The sequence below is a fragment of the Ahaetulla prasina genome, chromosome 9 (assembly GCF_028640845.1).
Source record: "Ahaetulla prasina isolate Xishuangbanna chromosome 9, ASM2864084v1, whole genome shotgun sequence".
NCBI classification, from domain to species: Eukaryota; Metazoa; Chordata; class Lepidosauria; order Squamata; family Colubridae; genus Ahaetulla; species Ahaetulla prasina.
The window spans coordinates 30,771,485-30,788,825 of record NC_080547.1 but is presented as its reverse complement, the minus strand read 5'-3'; the positions used below and the strand labels follow the sequence as shown (position 1 = coordinate 30,788,825).

The following is a 17,341-nucleotide window of genomic DNA, read 5'->3' as shown; positions in this document are numbered from 1 at the left end:
CTATGACAACTCTTTCTGTCTTCTTGGATGTTCCCTTGGCCACGGCAGTAGACTTTCCATTAGATGTCTACAGGGAAGATCCCTCACCCCAAAAAGTGTGCCTTGGCCATGCAGGTAAACTAATTCTTCCTCGGATATGAATACCCCTGTTCATATTGCATACCAATTTTGAAAGAAATCTCTATTAACAAACATGTATATGCTTCCCTATTAGATACCAAAGTAACTAAGGTTTGTGGTTTAGTGCACTGTCCAAATCTGAAGCAGCCCTATTTTGATTCTCTGGTGATTGGGAGAACAGGGGATCATAATTCTGCCTTAGGCACAAGGCCAGCTGAGTGTATCTTTGTGTGTGTGTGCACATGCACGGCTGCCAGCAGTTTGGGGAGGTGAGGAGTTTGTGCGGCATCGAATTGTCCCCATAATGAGTTAGCCAGTGCAACTTGTTCTGTCCTGACCAGGGGTGGGTTCCACTTACCTTTACTACCCGTTCATAATGGGAGCGCATGCATGCGCAGATCACCCATGCTGACATCATGGCGGGTGGGCGGAGCCTCCTGCCGGTTCTACTACCGGTTCTATAGAACTGACCGAACCGAGAGCAACCCACCACTGGTCCTGATCTGGCTGTCACAAGTCAGCCACACCCAGTGAGAGGCATTGAGCCGGTCATGCCCACCCAGCCATGCTCATCTAGTCATGGCCACCCAGTTACTGGCCCTTTGAGGGCAACCATAATGCTGATGCGGCCCTCAATGAAATTGAGCTTGACACCCCTGTTCTATGGAATTGTTCTGTCCCCCCTCCCACTTCACGGAGAAACGCAAGTTTCACAGTCCTTTTATTGACACAGACCTGATACTTGTTCTGTTTCCCTCTCCCCAATACTCCCAGCAAAGAGTCAGTCAGAGGCCTCCTTTTCTCCTTTTATTTACATAGATATATGTCCTGGCCACGTCTACCCACGGGCCTGCCAAGTTTCTGGAGATAACGAGGAAATTATAGATAAGGCCAGAATTACTCACAAATATATTCTTCCCTCCATTGATACAGTTTGCCCAAGAATTCATTGCTTTGTCCAAGACAAAAAACCAGGAAGTCCCGCCTCCTATTTATAGTCTCTGCAGATGTCACTGCATGACAATTATGACTTGGCTTTATCCCAACGCTGCTTCTGCTGCGCGCGCCGGTCACGTCTGCGCAGTCTTGCATCACTCCAAAACTGTTCTTGGGGCGTTGCCAAATCAGAAGAAGGCTCCAGAGAATCAGGCCTTGCCGGCCCCTCCTCCTCCCTTTGAGTGGGTGCCAGGGAGGGAAAGGGCTCAAGAGAAGCAGGGCTTGCCAGGTCTTCTCCCTCACTTTCTGAATCATCCGAGTCCAGGAGTCCGGGTCCAGGAACCTGGGTCACAACAATACTTCTGTAGAAAGTACAAGACTTGGCAGCGACCGTGCAGAGGCCTGCAAATTTCTGAAGTCTTTATCTCGGACAGAGATAAAAGCACTTGTGTCCAAGTCCCGTTGCCAAGCCTACAGGAAAGAAAGCCTTTAACTCCCGAGCGACCAAGCTGCAACACGCGCTGGGTATCCGCGTATTTTGTCCGTTACAAAGCCCAATGGCTGTTCCACCCGCTTTTATCCCCTGTGGAGTGTGGCTCCGTGACTCAGCACTCTCTGAGCCTGCCACACCTCTTCTTCTGCTGCGCACGCTTATCTCTTCGTCGCTGCCTCGGGTCGATCCAGGATTGATCCTCAGCAGCTGGAGCTTGGGGCGTTGCCAGGGAGGAGGAAGAGGGTCCTGGAGAGGGAGGCCTTGTCAGCTCCTCCTCCTCCTGGCCTGCAGCTGGAACCTGGGGTGGAGCCAGAGAGGAGGGTACTGGAGAGGGAGGCCTTATCAGCTCCTCTCCCTCACTCTCAGAGTCATCCTGCTACATGAGGACAGACTCGGGGGCCGGAGCCACAACAGGAATTCAAAAGGCTCAGGCAGTGATGCTTAGAATGAAAATAACAGCACATTGACTGCCACTGTTTTCATCCCTGAAGTATTGGTAGTTATGTCTCAGGCCAGCTTTATTGCTTTTCCCAGGATGCCACACTGATAATGCTGATGAGATCTGGATCCCACCAATTGTGCAAAAGATTCTGTTGCAAATCCCTCAAGATCCCACCTTGGATCATGAATACATCGGAGAATTGGGCATTGTGGAGTTCACCAAAACAGCCATGGAACTGGTTATTGGCAAGAACAATCAGGCTTTCTTAGACAACAGGGTATGGGGATTTTTATACGAGTATGGCTATATGCCTAGGCCAGGGGTCTCCAACCTTGGTCCCTTTAAGACTTGTGGACTTCAACTCCCAGAGTTCCTCAGCCAGCTTTGCTTTGCTGGCTTTGCTGGCTGAGGAACTCTGGGAGTTGAAGTCCACAAGTCTTAAAGGGACCAAGGTTGGAGACCCCTGGCCTAGGAGACAGAGATATGAAAGGAACAAATAGATATTTTTCCTTATTTTAAATTCAAAAGCTTGTATGGAGTCCCTGTTGAAAATAATAGTGCTGTAGCATCTTTTTCTTTTTAATTATGACAGCTTATTTTGTTGTCATGGCATGAGAAGAAGAAATATTTAAGGCCATTAGCAGCTTGAGAATAATCATGAAAAAAATTAAACAACTCTCTGTCCTGCGCTGTTGCTCTTGTCAAAGAAAACTGTGATTGGCCCAAATGTGAGAACTCTTCCTCCAATGAAAGGAAGAAAAAATGCTTCAATCTTGCAGTCATCAACACTAACCCAATGCCTGTTGGTCCAGAATCAATTTTTGCCTGTTGAAATAGGGTAGCTAAATAATTCTTCTGTCTTTCATACTTTCTGCCTGCATTCATCTTTGGTTCTAAGCAGTGACTTATTAAACAAACCATCATTAGTTGAGTTTGCATAATATGCTTTCTGGGGAATATCGGGATATAAAGTCCATACATCTTAAAATTGTTGAGGTTGAGAAACACCGGCTATGAAAATTAATCTTTTGAAATGTTGAGTTGACAATTCTACATGATTAGTTAATAAAAATAATTTCTTGCTTCTTTCTAAACAGGCAGGTGGTGTTCACACCATAGGTGGGACAGGTGCTATGTGGATTGGAGCTGAATTTTTGCACCGTTGGTACCAACCCAACCATTCAACTCCAGCAATTATCTATATTGCTGAACCACAACTGGGTAGCTAATATTTTTTCATACCTATGTTTTGGCCTAGTCCTACAATTAAAATGTAAAGCCATTAGAAATATTGTTGGGAAGGAAAATGAGACATGACAAGAACAAATCAAGAAGTTGGAAAATTATGTGGTTACCTCCATCTCCCATCTAGGGCTCAGAATATAGAAGAAACAACTTTAAGCATCTGATTAATGATGTATCTGTGTAGATCTACATATGAATGAAACTTGGGTTTATCAGGAGGGCTTCAAAAGACAACCCAATAACAATAAAATTCTTCCTGTAGTGATGTAGCAATTAAATCAGGCATGCACTGGTTTAGTATTTTAGAACATTGGGAGATTGAGAACACATCTGTCACCTGTCCAAAGCCTGGGAAACGAAACCAAACCATCCCCAATTTCATTAATGACAATAACAAAGCTGCTATTCACCCTTGATTCATTTAGCGAAATGTTTTCATCTTTCCTATGAAGTAAATCTCAATAGACTTAAATTGAGCTACCTGAATTGAATATTGGATTTTAGGCCTTCTGAAGATAAAACATGCACTCAATTTTTCAGGCACTCTTGGTTGCATATTCCAAGTTGCTGGCTTTGCAGATATTCGTTCTTACCATTACTGGGATCCCATCAAGCTGTTGGTTGACATAGACTTGCTTGTGACAGAACTGCAGGTACCAGAAAGCAACAATTTCTATGCTTACCTAGAGCAACATCCCTATAGCCATCTGACGTAGTGGTTAGAGCACTTGACTCAAAGGAAATGTGACATGTGCAAGGGATCAGGACCAGCTGTTAAGTTGCAGTTAAGAAGATTTATTGCTCACAAGACCCTAGTCAATTATTATTCAGCACTAAATTAGCAGTAAATAAAAGTCAGCTGAAGATGGGTTGGATTTAAACCATTTGTGGGAACATAATGACTCTAAGCTGATGACCCGCTTAATTCAGCCCCCAGCCTCTGACTGCTCTTCTCCTACAAATGTAGGAAAATAGCAATAGCACTTAGACTTATATACTGCTTTAGAACAGGGGTCTTCAACCTTGGCAACTTTAAGCCTGGCGGACTTCTGGGAGTTGAAGTCCGCCAGGCTTAAAGTTGCCAAGGTTGGAGACCGCTGCTTTAAAGTGCTTTACAGCCCACTTTAAGCGGTTTACAGAGTCAGCATATTGTCCCTAACAATTTGGGTCCTCATTTTACCCGCCTCAGAGGGATAGAAGGCTGAGTCAACCTTGAGCCTGGTGAGATTTGAACTGCCAAATTGCAGGCATCCGGCAGTCAGCAGAAGTACCCTGCAGTACCCTTCAACCGTAATCAAATTACAGATCCTTGTTTACCTCTGAAACTGAACGGCTATTGGATCCCTCTCACTTCAGCCACAGTAGGTTTAGATGTTACTTCCTCTATGAAAAAAAATGCATGCTACTGATTAATGTATTAATCCTCTACAAAAAAAGAAAATAATGACTTTCAGAGCATAGTCATGAATGTGGGAATTTGACCTTAAATTAAATTATTTGTCAATTTTGCCACTTCAACTGATAAGAGCTAAAAAAGATTAACTTCTTCTCCATTACATACTATCTTCCAACACTTTAATAGGATATACATGGATATTAGTTTAGGAGACTTTTCAGAAGAAAAAATGAATATGTCCCCTATCATGGATCTATAATTTTCCCCCATTCTTTTATGCATCATGTGTATACTGTTTTTACCATCTTAGAATCAACTGTGCTGTTTCCAAAACTGCTAATAAGTAATTATTAATGACCCATTGGTAGATCTCTCTTTTTTTGCCTCCAGCTGTGTCTTTTAAGCCTTTTGCCCTACTCCCAAAGTCCTTGCCCACCAAAAGTGATAACTATTGCATTGAATGTCCTTGCAGAATGCTCCAGAAGGCTCCATTATATTCCTGCATGCTCCTGAAGAAATTGGCTTGAAGCCCTCTGAATGGAGAAGAGTTGCATCAATGATGAAGGTAAGTGAGGACATCAGGAGAAGCATAACCAGACAGGTCACAATATGTAGAGAGCAGGGGTGAAATGATCCAATAGCAATAGCGGAAGGTAGTTCGGAGAACCAATAGTAAAAATCCCTCTCCCTCCCCAGGTCCAACTGAGCCGCGTGATCATCCGAGGTTGTTTTTTTTAACTTTTAAAAGCATTTTTTCTTTGGCCGAAAAAATGCTTTTAAAAGTAAAAAAATAAAGCCTCTGATGATTGTGCGGCTCCACTGGGATCGTCAGAACCCTTTAAAAGCATTTTTTCTACAACCTCTTTGGCCAAAGAATTTTTTTTTTTAAAAGGCTCCTCTGGCGATCCCAGCTGAGTTGCCTGATCATCAGAGGCTTTTAAAAGCATTTTTTTAACAACCTCTTTGGCCGAAGAGGTTGTAGAAAAAATGCTTTTAAAAGTTAAAAAAAAAGTTTTTTTTGACATTACCTTGGTGGGAGGGTCACATTACCCCCCCACCAAGCCACACCCACAGAACCAGTAGTAACAAATTTTACACTTCACCCCTGGTAGAGAGACACTCGACATGATATCTTTCAAAAGTGATGCATCCTCTGTTGACACCATGCCTGCATGGCATTAGAACCCTGCTCTTGACCCACAGTGAGTTAGCTTAGACTGAACTGCAAAACCTGTGAAGTTTAAGAACCCTTCCAATTTAATTCATCCTACATATTCTGAAACTAAAAGGTACCGTATGTGGCATGGCAACAGTGATGATTCTTTTCTATGATCGGCATTCAAATTATAATTGAATGATTTCTATAGAAAATATGAATGCACTGAGCCTGAGTCAGAACAATAGATACTACAGGTAGTTATAATTTATGACCACAATGGAGCCTGCCCATTAGGGTCATAAGTCATGATGGCTGTAAAATAATGAACACAGAAGTCATAAAGAGAACTCTGTGGTCATTAAATGATCATCATATACATTAAGTTAACCCATAGTTTGCTATGGGGCATTTTTTGCTGAAAACTGGAAGTAAATACTAGTTTTCAGCACAAATATCCTAAATCATGATCACATGACCGCAGGATGCTGTAAATACAGGCTAGTTGCTGAGTGCCCAAAATGCAGTCACATGTCCACATGAGTGAGTAGCTGTCAGAACTTCAGAACTGGGACTGAGTCATAAATACTTTTTGGGTGGTTCATCATAATTTTGAACGCTCTCTAAAGAATGGGCTATAAGTTGAAAACTACCTATACGCAAAACATCTTTCTTTCATTTCCAATTGTTTATTTTCCTTTGAATGGAGTCAGAGGGGACAGTTAAGTTGCCTCTGCGTCAAATCTCAGACATTATTCATGCATTGCTTTTAGACAATACACATACAAAAGAACTAGCCTGCAAGACTTGACATACATACTGGGGACTGTCAAAATGAATGTTAGATGTACCTTTTCCCCTCGGTCAGCTCACATAATTTCCATACTTGATATAAAAGCTATAATCACTGCTGTCTTGCTTGCAGAAGTTCTACAGTCTCAGTTAAGACCAATTTCTAAGCTAAACATAAGGCAGCATTAATGCCAAATTGTACTATTACATTCATTCACTATAACAAATGAACTATATTTATAAGATATCTGCTGTCTTTCCCTTCTTCTTTTCCATTGTTTCCCCAGAGAAGGCATCTTTTCCCCTTTTTTGATGTCGCAGCTCAAGGATTGGCTTCGGGAGACCTGGACAGAGATGCCTGGGCAGTGCGTTTCTTTGTAAACAAAGGTTTTGAGATGTTATGTGCTCAGTCCTTTTCTAAAAACTTTGGCTTATATGGTAAGTCTTTGCATTCTCAACCATCTTTGCCACACATTTGGGAACTGGGACCAATTAAATGCCATTTGTGAATCTCTGCAAAGTACTTTTGCAGTTGGCTTCAGGGCCATATGTAAATAATGCTTCTTCATTGTAAACCACGCAGAGAATGCTGTAAAGCACTTTGGAGTGGTATATATGCCACCAAATAAAGACTGAATGCACCAATTACCACATCAAACAAGAAGAAGTCCTTCTGTGCACAAAATCCAATCACACTTTCTATAATTTTGTAAACAACAAACTTAAAGACTCGAGATCCATCCCACCCCTAAAAGGATCTAACAGTAAAGAATGTAATGATGAAACAGTTAAAGCAAACCTCTTTAACACATTCTTCGGTTCAGTCTTTGTTAACAGTAATGGCTCATACCCAAAATTCCCCAGTCGTAGCAACAACAATTACAACGGATCTAACACAAATAGATTTCACAGAAGATAATGTTGAAAAGGCCCTTCGCAGACTGAAACCATCTCTATCTATTGGACCTGATGGTCTATGTGCATACTTCTTAAAAAAGCTTTCCACTGTTATAGCAAAACCCCTAAGCATAATCTTTGAAAAATCTTTCAGGACCAGCTCCCTTCCCAAACTATGGTCACTAGCCACGGTCATCCCCTGTCTTCAAAAAAGGAGACCCCAGCCTAGTTGAAAATTACAGACCAATTTCTTTATGCTGCGTCACCTGCAAAGTAATGGAATCAATCATCAACCAATCCATCACCCTCCACCTAGAAACAAACAACCTACTCTCTGATAAACAATTTGGTTTCAGAAAAAAATTATCCTGTAATTTACAACTTCTTCACTGCAAAAAACATATGGACTACAAATCCTGATCAGGGCAAAGCAATAGATGCAATTTACATAGACTTCTGTAAAGCTTTTGCCTCAGTGGTACATGACAAACTTCTCCTAAAACTAAAATCCTACAGCATCTCCGGACCCCTCCACAATTGGATAACAGTGTTCCTGTCAAACAGACAACAAGTGGTCAAAATAGGCAGTGCCCTATCAAATCCTGCTCCTGTCAATAGCGGTGTCCCCCAAGGCAGCGTTCTAGGACCAACACTCTTCATATTATACATTAACAACCTCTGTGATCATATTATAAGTAATTGTGTTCTCTTTGCCGGTAATGTTAAACTATTTAACACTACCAAAAATGCGGCTACCCTTCAAAAAGACCTTAACTTTGTATCGGAATGGTCAAAAAATTGGCAACTCCAAATCCAATCAGCAAATGTTCTGTCTTACAAATTGGAAAAAAGAATCTGAACACTAAATACAAGCTTGATGGACATTACCTTGTAGATGACCCTCACCCTGTCAAAGACCTTGAAGTTTTCATATCAAACAATCTAAATACCAAAGCCCACTGCAACTACAACCCCAAAAAGACTTTAAGAGTTGTAAACTTAATCTTGCGTAGCTTCTTCTCCAGAAAGATTACACTACTAACCAGAGCATACAAAACATTTGCTAGACCAATTCTCGAATACAGCTCACCTGTCTGGAACCCACACCTCATTTCAGACATTAATACAATTGAGCGTGTCCAGAAATATTTTACAAGAAGAATTCTCTACTCCTCTGATCACAACAAAATACCTTATGCCACCAGACTTGAAATCCTGGGTTTAGAAAATTTAGAACTACGCCGCCTTCAGCATGACCTGAGTATAACTCATAAAATCATCTGCTACAATGTCCTTCCTGTCGAAGACTACTTCAGCTTCAGTCGCAACAATACACGAGCACATAATAGATTTAAACTTAATGTGAACCACTCCAATCTTGATTGTAGAAAACATGATTTCAGTAACAGAGTTGTTAATGCTTGGAATAAACTACCTGACTCTGTGGTCTCTTCCCAAAATCCCCAAAGCTTTAACCAAAAACTATCTACTATTGACCTCACCCCATTCCTAAGAGGTCTGTAAGGGGCGTGCATAAGAGCACCAGCTTGCCTACCGTTCCTGTCCTAATGTTTCCTTTGATTGTATCAATTTGTATGGTTATTTCATGCTTATACTTATATATACTGTTGTGTTTGACAAATAAATAAATAAATATAAAATATAAAATATAAACCTAAATGCTATTACTATTGCTGTAGCACATGCACCAACTATCTTGTCTTGACCATACGAAGAAGTTGGATGCACTTCTGTTTCTTTCCACTAGAAGACTTTTAGTTTTGATTCTAGAAACGGTATATACCAATGAAACAGCCAGTCAAAATTTGTGTACTCTTCTTTGAAGTAGTAACCATCTGCAAGTCCATCATTATGTACCTCGGTGCATAGATATTTGCAACACGGAAAACTTATTGTTTTCTCAGTGGCTAAACATGTTTACCAGGCAAACAGTTGGATTGCATTTCCAAGTTTGTTCCCAACAGTGCACAGATATACAGTTGCACTAGTTTTCATCAAGATTACCTGCAAACCTATTTCTGTATTTGCTGTCAATTGTCTACACCATTTTCTGCATGACTGAATAGATTTGTCGTTATCATACACTTTAATCAGTACTTGTACAATCTCAGAGGTTCACTTTTACAGATCTTGATAGACCTCAAAATTACTATCTGACTAACAATAGTTCTCCAACATTTCAAGAAGAGTCATCAAGTTTTCATCATCTGCTCTCTTCATTTAAGGAAATGTAAAGATTGAATTTGAAGGCTTGAAGATTGAAAACAGGGCTCAACTGATAAGATGTGATCTTTTCTTTCAAAATAGCAATGGAAATAATTGAACATTGAAGCATAATTAATTTAAGTGCAGATGCATTCTAGTTCTTAAAATAATTGCTCTCTGAAAAGATGTCAAACAGTATGTATGTCCAAACACTAGAGGTCTCTGAATACAAGAAAAAAGAGGTAGCCACAGTCCATTTGGGGGGTTGATCTATTCCTTTTTTGATAATAATCCCAGACTTTTCTTTGCTACATTAATGCTCAGTGTCTATATTATTTATGGTTTGGATAGTTTTATCCAAAGATAAAGACAAGATAAAGACTGTGAGCTATTGATGCCATTCTGATATGTCATAAATTGGGCTCTGCAAAATTGCCTTGTGATGCCAAACAACTCATGTTACTTAACAGATTTGGAAAGCTTGTGGGCATGTCACAAACTAAAGTGTCGATGGCCCAGTTCTTAGACCAGAAATTATTGATTTTTTAAAATAGGACTTGTGGATCACTCCTAGTACTTCTCACACCAGTCTGAGTATAGGGTGACAAGCATATCCAAAGCATTGTTTTCAAAGAGCTATTAGAACCCAGGTCTTTTTGAACGTTGCCCAATCCTCTTATCACTATATCAATTTTCTCTTCAGTGGGCAACATAGCAAATGAAAAGGACTGAACAGTAATAAAGCCTTCATTATTCCCATTAAACTATTTTTATCTTTCAAGCTATTTGGCTCAATTCCTCCTTGTAACAGGAAAACAGAGGAGCTGTCTATTATAAAAAGAATGAGTCCTAAGCAAAGAGGCTGAATTAGAAAGGGAGCTGTCCAACGAAAGAATCCAACAAGGACTTAGATGCAAAGAGAGGTAGTCACAGCAACAGCCAGACAGCAATTAAATAATTTGAAGCTGTTCTTGTTGTCACATCATTTCCTAGAGATCAGGAAATCTCTGATGTGGACCACATATTCTTGCTCCTATCTCTTAAACAGGTTCTACTTCTGTTGTGTTGAGGATAAAGATTCGTGCCTATCAAAAAGCATTGGAGGAAACAAGGAACACAGAACATAGAATAATAACGTTGGAAGGGACCTTAGAGGTCTTCTAGTCCAACCCCCTGTTAAAGCAGGAGACCCAATACCATGTCAGTCAAATGGTTGTCCAGTCTCTTTTTGAAAACCCATAACTTCTGGAGAAGGTCTTACAACCAGAAATTCACCTGTCATCTCTAGTACCAATAGGTCTCCTGAAGTTATCTTTCTAGACATTGATTCGTCCTACCAAAGTCTGATGGATTTAATGTCAGATAGGCTAGATCACTTTCAGTCCTGAAATTAGACAGATCCTAGACTAATTCAAAAATCTTCCCTGAACATCAGTTCACATCTCTGGCAAGAGTAATCCACCTTTGCTTCTCTTGGCATTTGTGAGGTGAGGAAGAAAGAAACCAGTCCACCCATATCTCCTCCTGATCTGGATTCTGTTTCTGATTGGGACAATACATTATCCTCAAGGAAAGATAGACTCCTCTCCAATGCCCCATCGCTAAAATAAAGTTTACGGGGAACCTCTTCATTTAATAATTGGTGAAGTCTACAGAGAGTGAATCAGAATAAGTTTCTGTATTTGATGGAATGACAAGAATCCTAATATTAAGAGGTTTGGGGGGAGGACAGAATATTTAGAGACAGCTAGTTTCAAAGAAATACTGACTCAACTACAATACACTAAATACTGCAGTGTTGTGTCTCTTTGGCTATATCATGCAGATGAACGAGTGGGGAATCTCATTGTGGTGACAACAGACAATCAAACCCTGATCCGAATTCACTCACAGATAGCTCAGCTAATAGCCGTGACATGGTTTGGACCCACCAGCTTAGGAGCGCGGGTGATTACAATGGTACTGACCAGCCCTGCTCATTTCTATGAATGGTAAGAAGGAAGGCAAGTAACCAGATAGTCTGAATTTATATTAGCCATGAGATCAGCTCTCTGTATTACTATCTTGGGATTGTGATGCTCCATCTGCTATAGTAAAGTATCCAAGAATATTATTTAAGTTATAAAATATTTGCTTGGTATGAGGGTAGACAAAGAAAAAAGCCATTAAAGTCATTCTTCAGATGGAGATTCTGCCATAAAACAAGAATAAGGATTCTGGAAAACACCTGGTGAACGAGTACAGAAGTGTTAGAATAAGTTATTAGGATTGTCTGCTGGTTCCAGACAACTTAGTTTTCCCAACTAAATTGAGAATTCAATTCTCATAATTCCCAGCATTTCTAGCCTGAAATGTCAAACTGATGAGTAGAATGAAGCTTGTTTTTTTATTGGAAATAGAGGTGACAACATAGTTACCTTGAACGGTGCTTATTAAGCACAGCATGACTCTCTGGGTATTGACGTATTTGGAAATGGTTTCTAGGAATGATTTGTTTGTACTGCTTTTAACCAATTATTTGTTCAATGTCTTTTTACAGTGCATATTCTAGGAAGTTCTAAATTGCAGTACTGGTGGTCGGTCATCTTTCTATGCACACTTTAAAAGTACATAGTTACCTTTCCCAGTGTAGTGCCCTTTTGAATTATTGGACTACAGCTTCTAAAATTCCTGGCCAGTAATGTCACTAATGAAGGCAAATATACATGTCCTAGGATAATGCTGCAAAATCAAATCTAGGTCAGTCACCAGGACCAGAGGTTTACTCTTCCAAGCTTTCAGATTCATACTGGAGCTCATCTTCAAGAAACTTCTCTCTACTGTTGCTTTAGGCTATTTTGTGAGTCACATCTATGTGGTGCTTTCCTGTTGGTTGATTGGTATGATGATAGTTTGGCAGTTGGCTGTTGTTTCCTTGTGCTGCCAATCACCAGCATCAACATACCAATCAACCAATAGGAAAGCACCACATAAATACGACTCACAGAATACCCCAAAGGGCATATTCCAGTAGAGAGAAGTTACTTGAAGATGGGCTCCAACACGAGTGTGAAAGTTCAGAAGAGTAAACCTCTGGTCCTGGTGACCGACTCAGATTCAGTTTTGCAGTAATGTCACAATCCGCTATTTACCAAGGACATGGAGGATGTCCATGTCACAACACATTAGCATGGCATCGTGTTGGAGAAAGCTAATATGCCAGATCAACCAGTACCATTTTAGAACTGTTATTTTTGGCAAGAACAGACTCTTCCCAGCCTTGCTACATTAATTAAACGCTGTAATAAGAGATAAAACTTTCGGATCAGTTCTAAATAGACATAATTGGTTTGCAAACCGTGTTGTTTTTTTCCCTGAAATCCAACCTTCTTAGGAAACAAAGTCTTCAGACACTAGTAAAGAGGATTATGTTGATTAGGGAAAAGTTGAAAGAGAGGTTGCGGATTCTGGGAACACCAGGTTCCTGGGAGCATCTTACAAGACAGTCAGGAGTCCATAGCTTTATTGGATTGAATTGTAAGTATTCAATAAATAGTTGTTGAAAAATCCAGGATAAATCTTCCTAACCACTGACTTATGAAACCTCACCTGCTATAGGGCTCCTTTTTTCATTTCTGCATCAGAATATCGAAACTATGGAACTCCTTCATGATAAGCACAGTAGGAGTTAGTGATAAAAGTGTTGCACTTGGGAGACATTGGGTAAGTTTTGGCCATTCCCTATTTCTCAGTCCAAACTACCATGGAGGTTGGGCAAATTAATGTTGATCCAACCAAAATCTTGAATTCTGTACTGATCATTGGTTCAATACTTGAATTCAAGGACTGATGATAATTTGAAAATTTTGATTCTAAGCAATTTTTTTTTTGATTTGAAAAAAAAAATTGCACATTTGCAACATCCCTTCCAAATTATCAGATTGATTTGAAAAGAGACATCATGCAGTTTCATGCAACTTTTCAGTTTGATTAACAAGGTTGAGCTGATCTGAAAATTCCATCAACTCAACTTTGACTCATATTTCTAAACTGAAGCTCTGCATCAAAAAATTAATAACATTTATTTTTAAAATAAAATTTATTAACCAGGTATCAAAAAAAATCAAAAGACTTTTAGAAACAAATAGGGTTCCACATATTTTCATGTGCTCATGGTGTAATTACTCTCTCAGTTAATTAGCTCTATAATAGTTGATTGCACCCAGAGGGTGATGGGGAAAGACAAATACACCAAAGACCCCCCAAGTAAATGTATGCATTTAATTTATTCATATTACATTTTGGCTCCAAATCTGGCAGGCCTATATTGACCGAGGGATGGGCAACCTTTGAATAGCCAAGAATGGACTGAATGCAGAAAGCAAAACCACAGAGGACACACAAATCAGGCAAAAGACTAAGTTATGAATGTGGCTGTGGTCTGAATGCTCTCCTCTTTTATTGTTTTAATTGCTATTTTGGAATAGTCTTTCTATAAAGTATGTTATACCCATTGCAGGTTTTTCATTAGTTTTCTTGTGTCCCGTGCCGCCCCCCACCTGAATATAAGAATAAGGCTTGGGATGTGGGCTAAAGAAGTGCCCCCCAAGATAAAAATGCCTTCTCCTCCTCCATTAAATAATGGAAGGGAGGTTTCCTAGATGCCCCAAAGGTGGTTTTTTCAAGAGGCAATTGGAATTTCTTGTTTTTCTTTCAAGTTGGTTTCACTTCTCACCCAAGAAGCTTCTTCAGCTCTGACTGGATGCTGGGGAATGGAAGTATTTATATTCCTTGGGGATAACTGGTCATTTGCATCCTTTTAGAGAGTCGTTGAGGCTACTTGAAGGTTTATCTATATCCTTAGGGACAAGATTCAGCAGTCCATCTGCATTTAAAAGACAAAGGCCACTCTTTAGAACATAGCAAAGCCCACATTTTGGACAGAGAGGACCGCTGGTTTGAAACGAGGGGGTCAAAGAGGCCATCTATGTCAAAATTGAGCAGCCCTCTCTAAAAAGAGGGGGAGGGATACAACATTATCTATCTCCAGTCTATAACACAGTCCTTTCAACAGTTCCAAGAAGGCTCCACACCCATTGCATTACTCAGGTGACCCTGAGGACACAGATAAACCTCCAAGTGGCCTCAATGACGCTTTAAAAGAATCAAATGACTGGCTGCCTGCAAAGAATATACATCCTTCCATTTCCCACCATCCAGAGCTGAAGAAGCTTCTTGGATGAGAAGCAAAATGTCTTCAAAAAAACCAAAGAAGGTCCAGTTGCCTTTTGGAAAAAGCACCTTTGGGACAACCATGACTGGACAACTGAGAATTTCCATAGACAGATTTCATGGATGTTTTCCAGTCTTCCTGCATAAAATTCACAGCCATTTATACAAACCAGCTGCACACATAGTTCCTATTTAAGCTAAAATTTTCTTCTTAGCTGAAGATCCATCAAAGTGAAAAGCATTTATTTTTCTTTGCCAGCCTCCCAGGTGGAGTTCCTAGAGAAGCAGAAACATATTTACCTTCTTGCCAATGGGCAGATCAACATTTGCAGCATTAACTCCAAGAATTTGGACTATATAGCAGAAAGCATCCATGAAGCCATCTTGGTCACCACCTGTCAAAATCCCAACCAGCTCTGCATAAAGGCTGACCAAGAACCTGAGATGAGTTCTACAGATTTATCAAATTCTCCTTAAATTAAGAGTGTTCTAGTAAAACTGTATTTTAGAAACACTTGATCTGGTCAATGTATGTTTGTTTGTCAAAATTAATCATAATCATGATCTCCAGTTTCTAGATGTTGAGTCTATGTACTCAGTAATCATTAAAATGATCTCTAACATGAATCTTTGTGAAGTAGAGTGCTCCTTTGGAAAGACATCAAAAGCTACTTTTTCCAGTATATAACTGATGTTTACTCTTTGTCTAAAGCAGAGACATCACCCTGCCAACAAAAGTGCAAATAGTCAAGGCTATGGTTTTCCCAGTTGCAATGTATGGCTGTGAAGGTTGGACCATAAGAAAGGTTGAGCGCCAAAGAATTGAGGCCTTTGAACTCTGGTGTTGGAGAAGACTCCTGTGAGTCCCTTGGACTGCAAGGCGATCAAACCAGTCAGTCCTAGAGGAGATCAACCCTGATTGCTCTTTAGAAGCCCAGATCCTGAAGATGAAACTGAAATACTTTGGCCACCTAATGAGAAGGAAGGACTCACTGGAGAAGAGCCTAATGCTGGGAAAGATTGAGGGCAAAAGAAGAAGGGGACGACAGAGAATGTGTTGGCTGGATGGAGTCACTGAAGCAGTCGGCAGGAGCTTAAATAGACTCCAGAGGATGGTAGAAAACAGGAAGGCCTGGAGGAATGTTATCCATGGGGTCGTGATGGGTCAGACATGACTTCGCAACTAACAACAAACTGCTTTCTTCTCAGGCTCATATATATGGAATAAATGCTCCCTGACTGTACTTCTGGTAGGACATAGTTAGCAAGGTGCTAGACTTTGTCTGACTCTACAAAATATACATGTATGTATATATGTATGTATGTATGTACGTACGTATGTATGTATGTAGGTAGGTAGGTAGGTCTTGGCATATTCGGGTGGGTTGGTTGGCTGTGTGGTTGCATCTTAATTGGTAGGTGGGGTGGATGTTTGCAGATTAGTTGGCTGTTTAGTAGCATCCTGTGTGGTCCTAGTTGTGTACCCATTAGTCTTCTGTGTTGTAACGATTTTGGTAATGGGGTGAGTGGAAACATCCTGAGTTCTGGTAATGTGACCTCCTCAGACTTGTGTTGTAACATCCTGGGCTTTGGTGTTGTGATCTCTTGAGTTCTGTGATATAATGTCCTGAGCAGATGACTGTGATGCAACATCCCGGATTTTGGTTTGGCTTTGAGTTTGAGGTCTTGTCATGTGTTCATGGCGTATGTCAGTTTGCTTTGTGTGGGGATCGAAGGGGGGCGCAGCAGCCAGTGGTGCCAATTAGTCTGGCTTTTGGATGGTGATTGTATTTCATCTGTGGGATGGGTTTAGGTTTGAATCTGGTGAGGATGATTGGTGGTAGCATTGTGTGTTGTCCTGGGTCCGATGTAAATTTTCGTGGCTGGGACTCATTTCTTGACTAGGGCTAGTTTCCAGATGTCTGGTAGGCGGGAGGTATCATCACATTTGTTCATGTTGTGGGGGTGTTTCTCTATTTCGATGGCTTCCATAATTATTCTCTTGTTGTACTGTTCAGTATTGGAGATTAATTTGGTTCTGTCAAAATCAATTTCATGTCCTGTGGTTTTAAGGTGCTGGAAAAGGGAGGAAGTTTTTTCTTCTTTTCTGACTGCGTTCTTGTGTTCTGCAATGCGTGCATTTATTCTCCTATTAGTTTGTCCAATGTATGTGGCTAGGCAGATTTTGCATGGTATTTCATAGACTCCTTGGTTTTCTAGCTGGATCTTGTCTTTGGGGTTTCTTAAGATGTTGGCTATTTTTTGGTCTGTGTAGAAGGCTGTCCTGATGTTGTGTTTTTGGAGAATTTTGTTGATTTTATCTGTGGTGCCTTTGATGTATGGGAGGAGGACAATGCCGTTGTCTTGTTCTGTTTGGGCCCCTTTTGACAAGTTCTTGGGTGGTGTCTCCCTTTGGATTAAGTTGGT

General features: G+C 40.5%; 1 protein-coding gene across 1 annotated transcript; it reads left to right on the top strand.

Moving 5' to 3' along the window:
* The first annotated feature begins 2 nt into the window (after nucleotides 1-2).
* Nucleotides 3-15,391, top strand: GOT1L1 (glutamic-oxaloacetic transaminase 1 like 1). Its single transcript, XM_058193985.1, has 9 exons — nucleotides 3-114; nucleotides 2,084-2,268; nucleotides 3,089-3,212; nucleotides 3,777-3,889; nucleotides 5,105-5,197; nucleotides 6,868-7,018; nucleotides 11,529-11,694; nucleotides 13,077-13,219; nucleotides 15,174-15,391. The coding sequence occupies exons 1-9, from the start codon at nucleotides 3-5 to the stop codon at nucleotides 15,389-15,391; spliced, it is 1,305 nt and encodes a 434-aa protein (XP_058049968.1).
* Nucleotides 15,392-17,341: the final 1,950 nt, after the last annotated feature.

What these genes read in the sequence shown, in the direction of transcription:
- GOT1L1 (XM_058193985.1), top strand. Translation starts at nt 3, where the DNA reads ATGACAACTCTTTCTGTCTTCTTGGATGTTCCCTTGGCCACGGCAGTA. An exon ending in AGGCTTTCTTAGACAACAGG is followed by an intron (nt 2,269 to 3,088) that starts GTATGGGGATTT and finishes CTTTCTAAACAG; the next exon opens with GCAGGTGGTGTTCACACCAT. An exon ending in TGCTTGTGACAGAACTGCAG is followed by an intron (nt 3,890 to 5,104) that starts GTACCAGAAAGC and finishes ATGTCCTTGCAG; the next exon opens with AATGCTCCAGAAGGCTCCAT.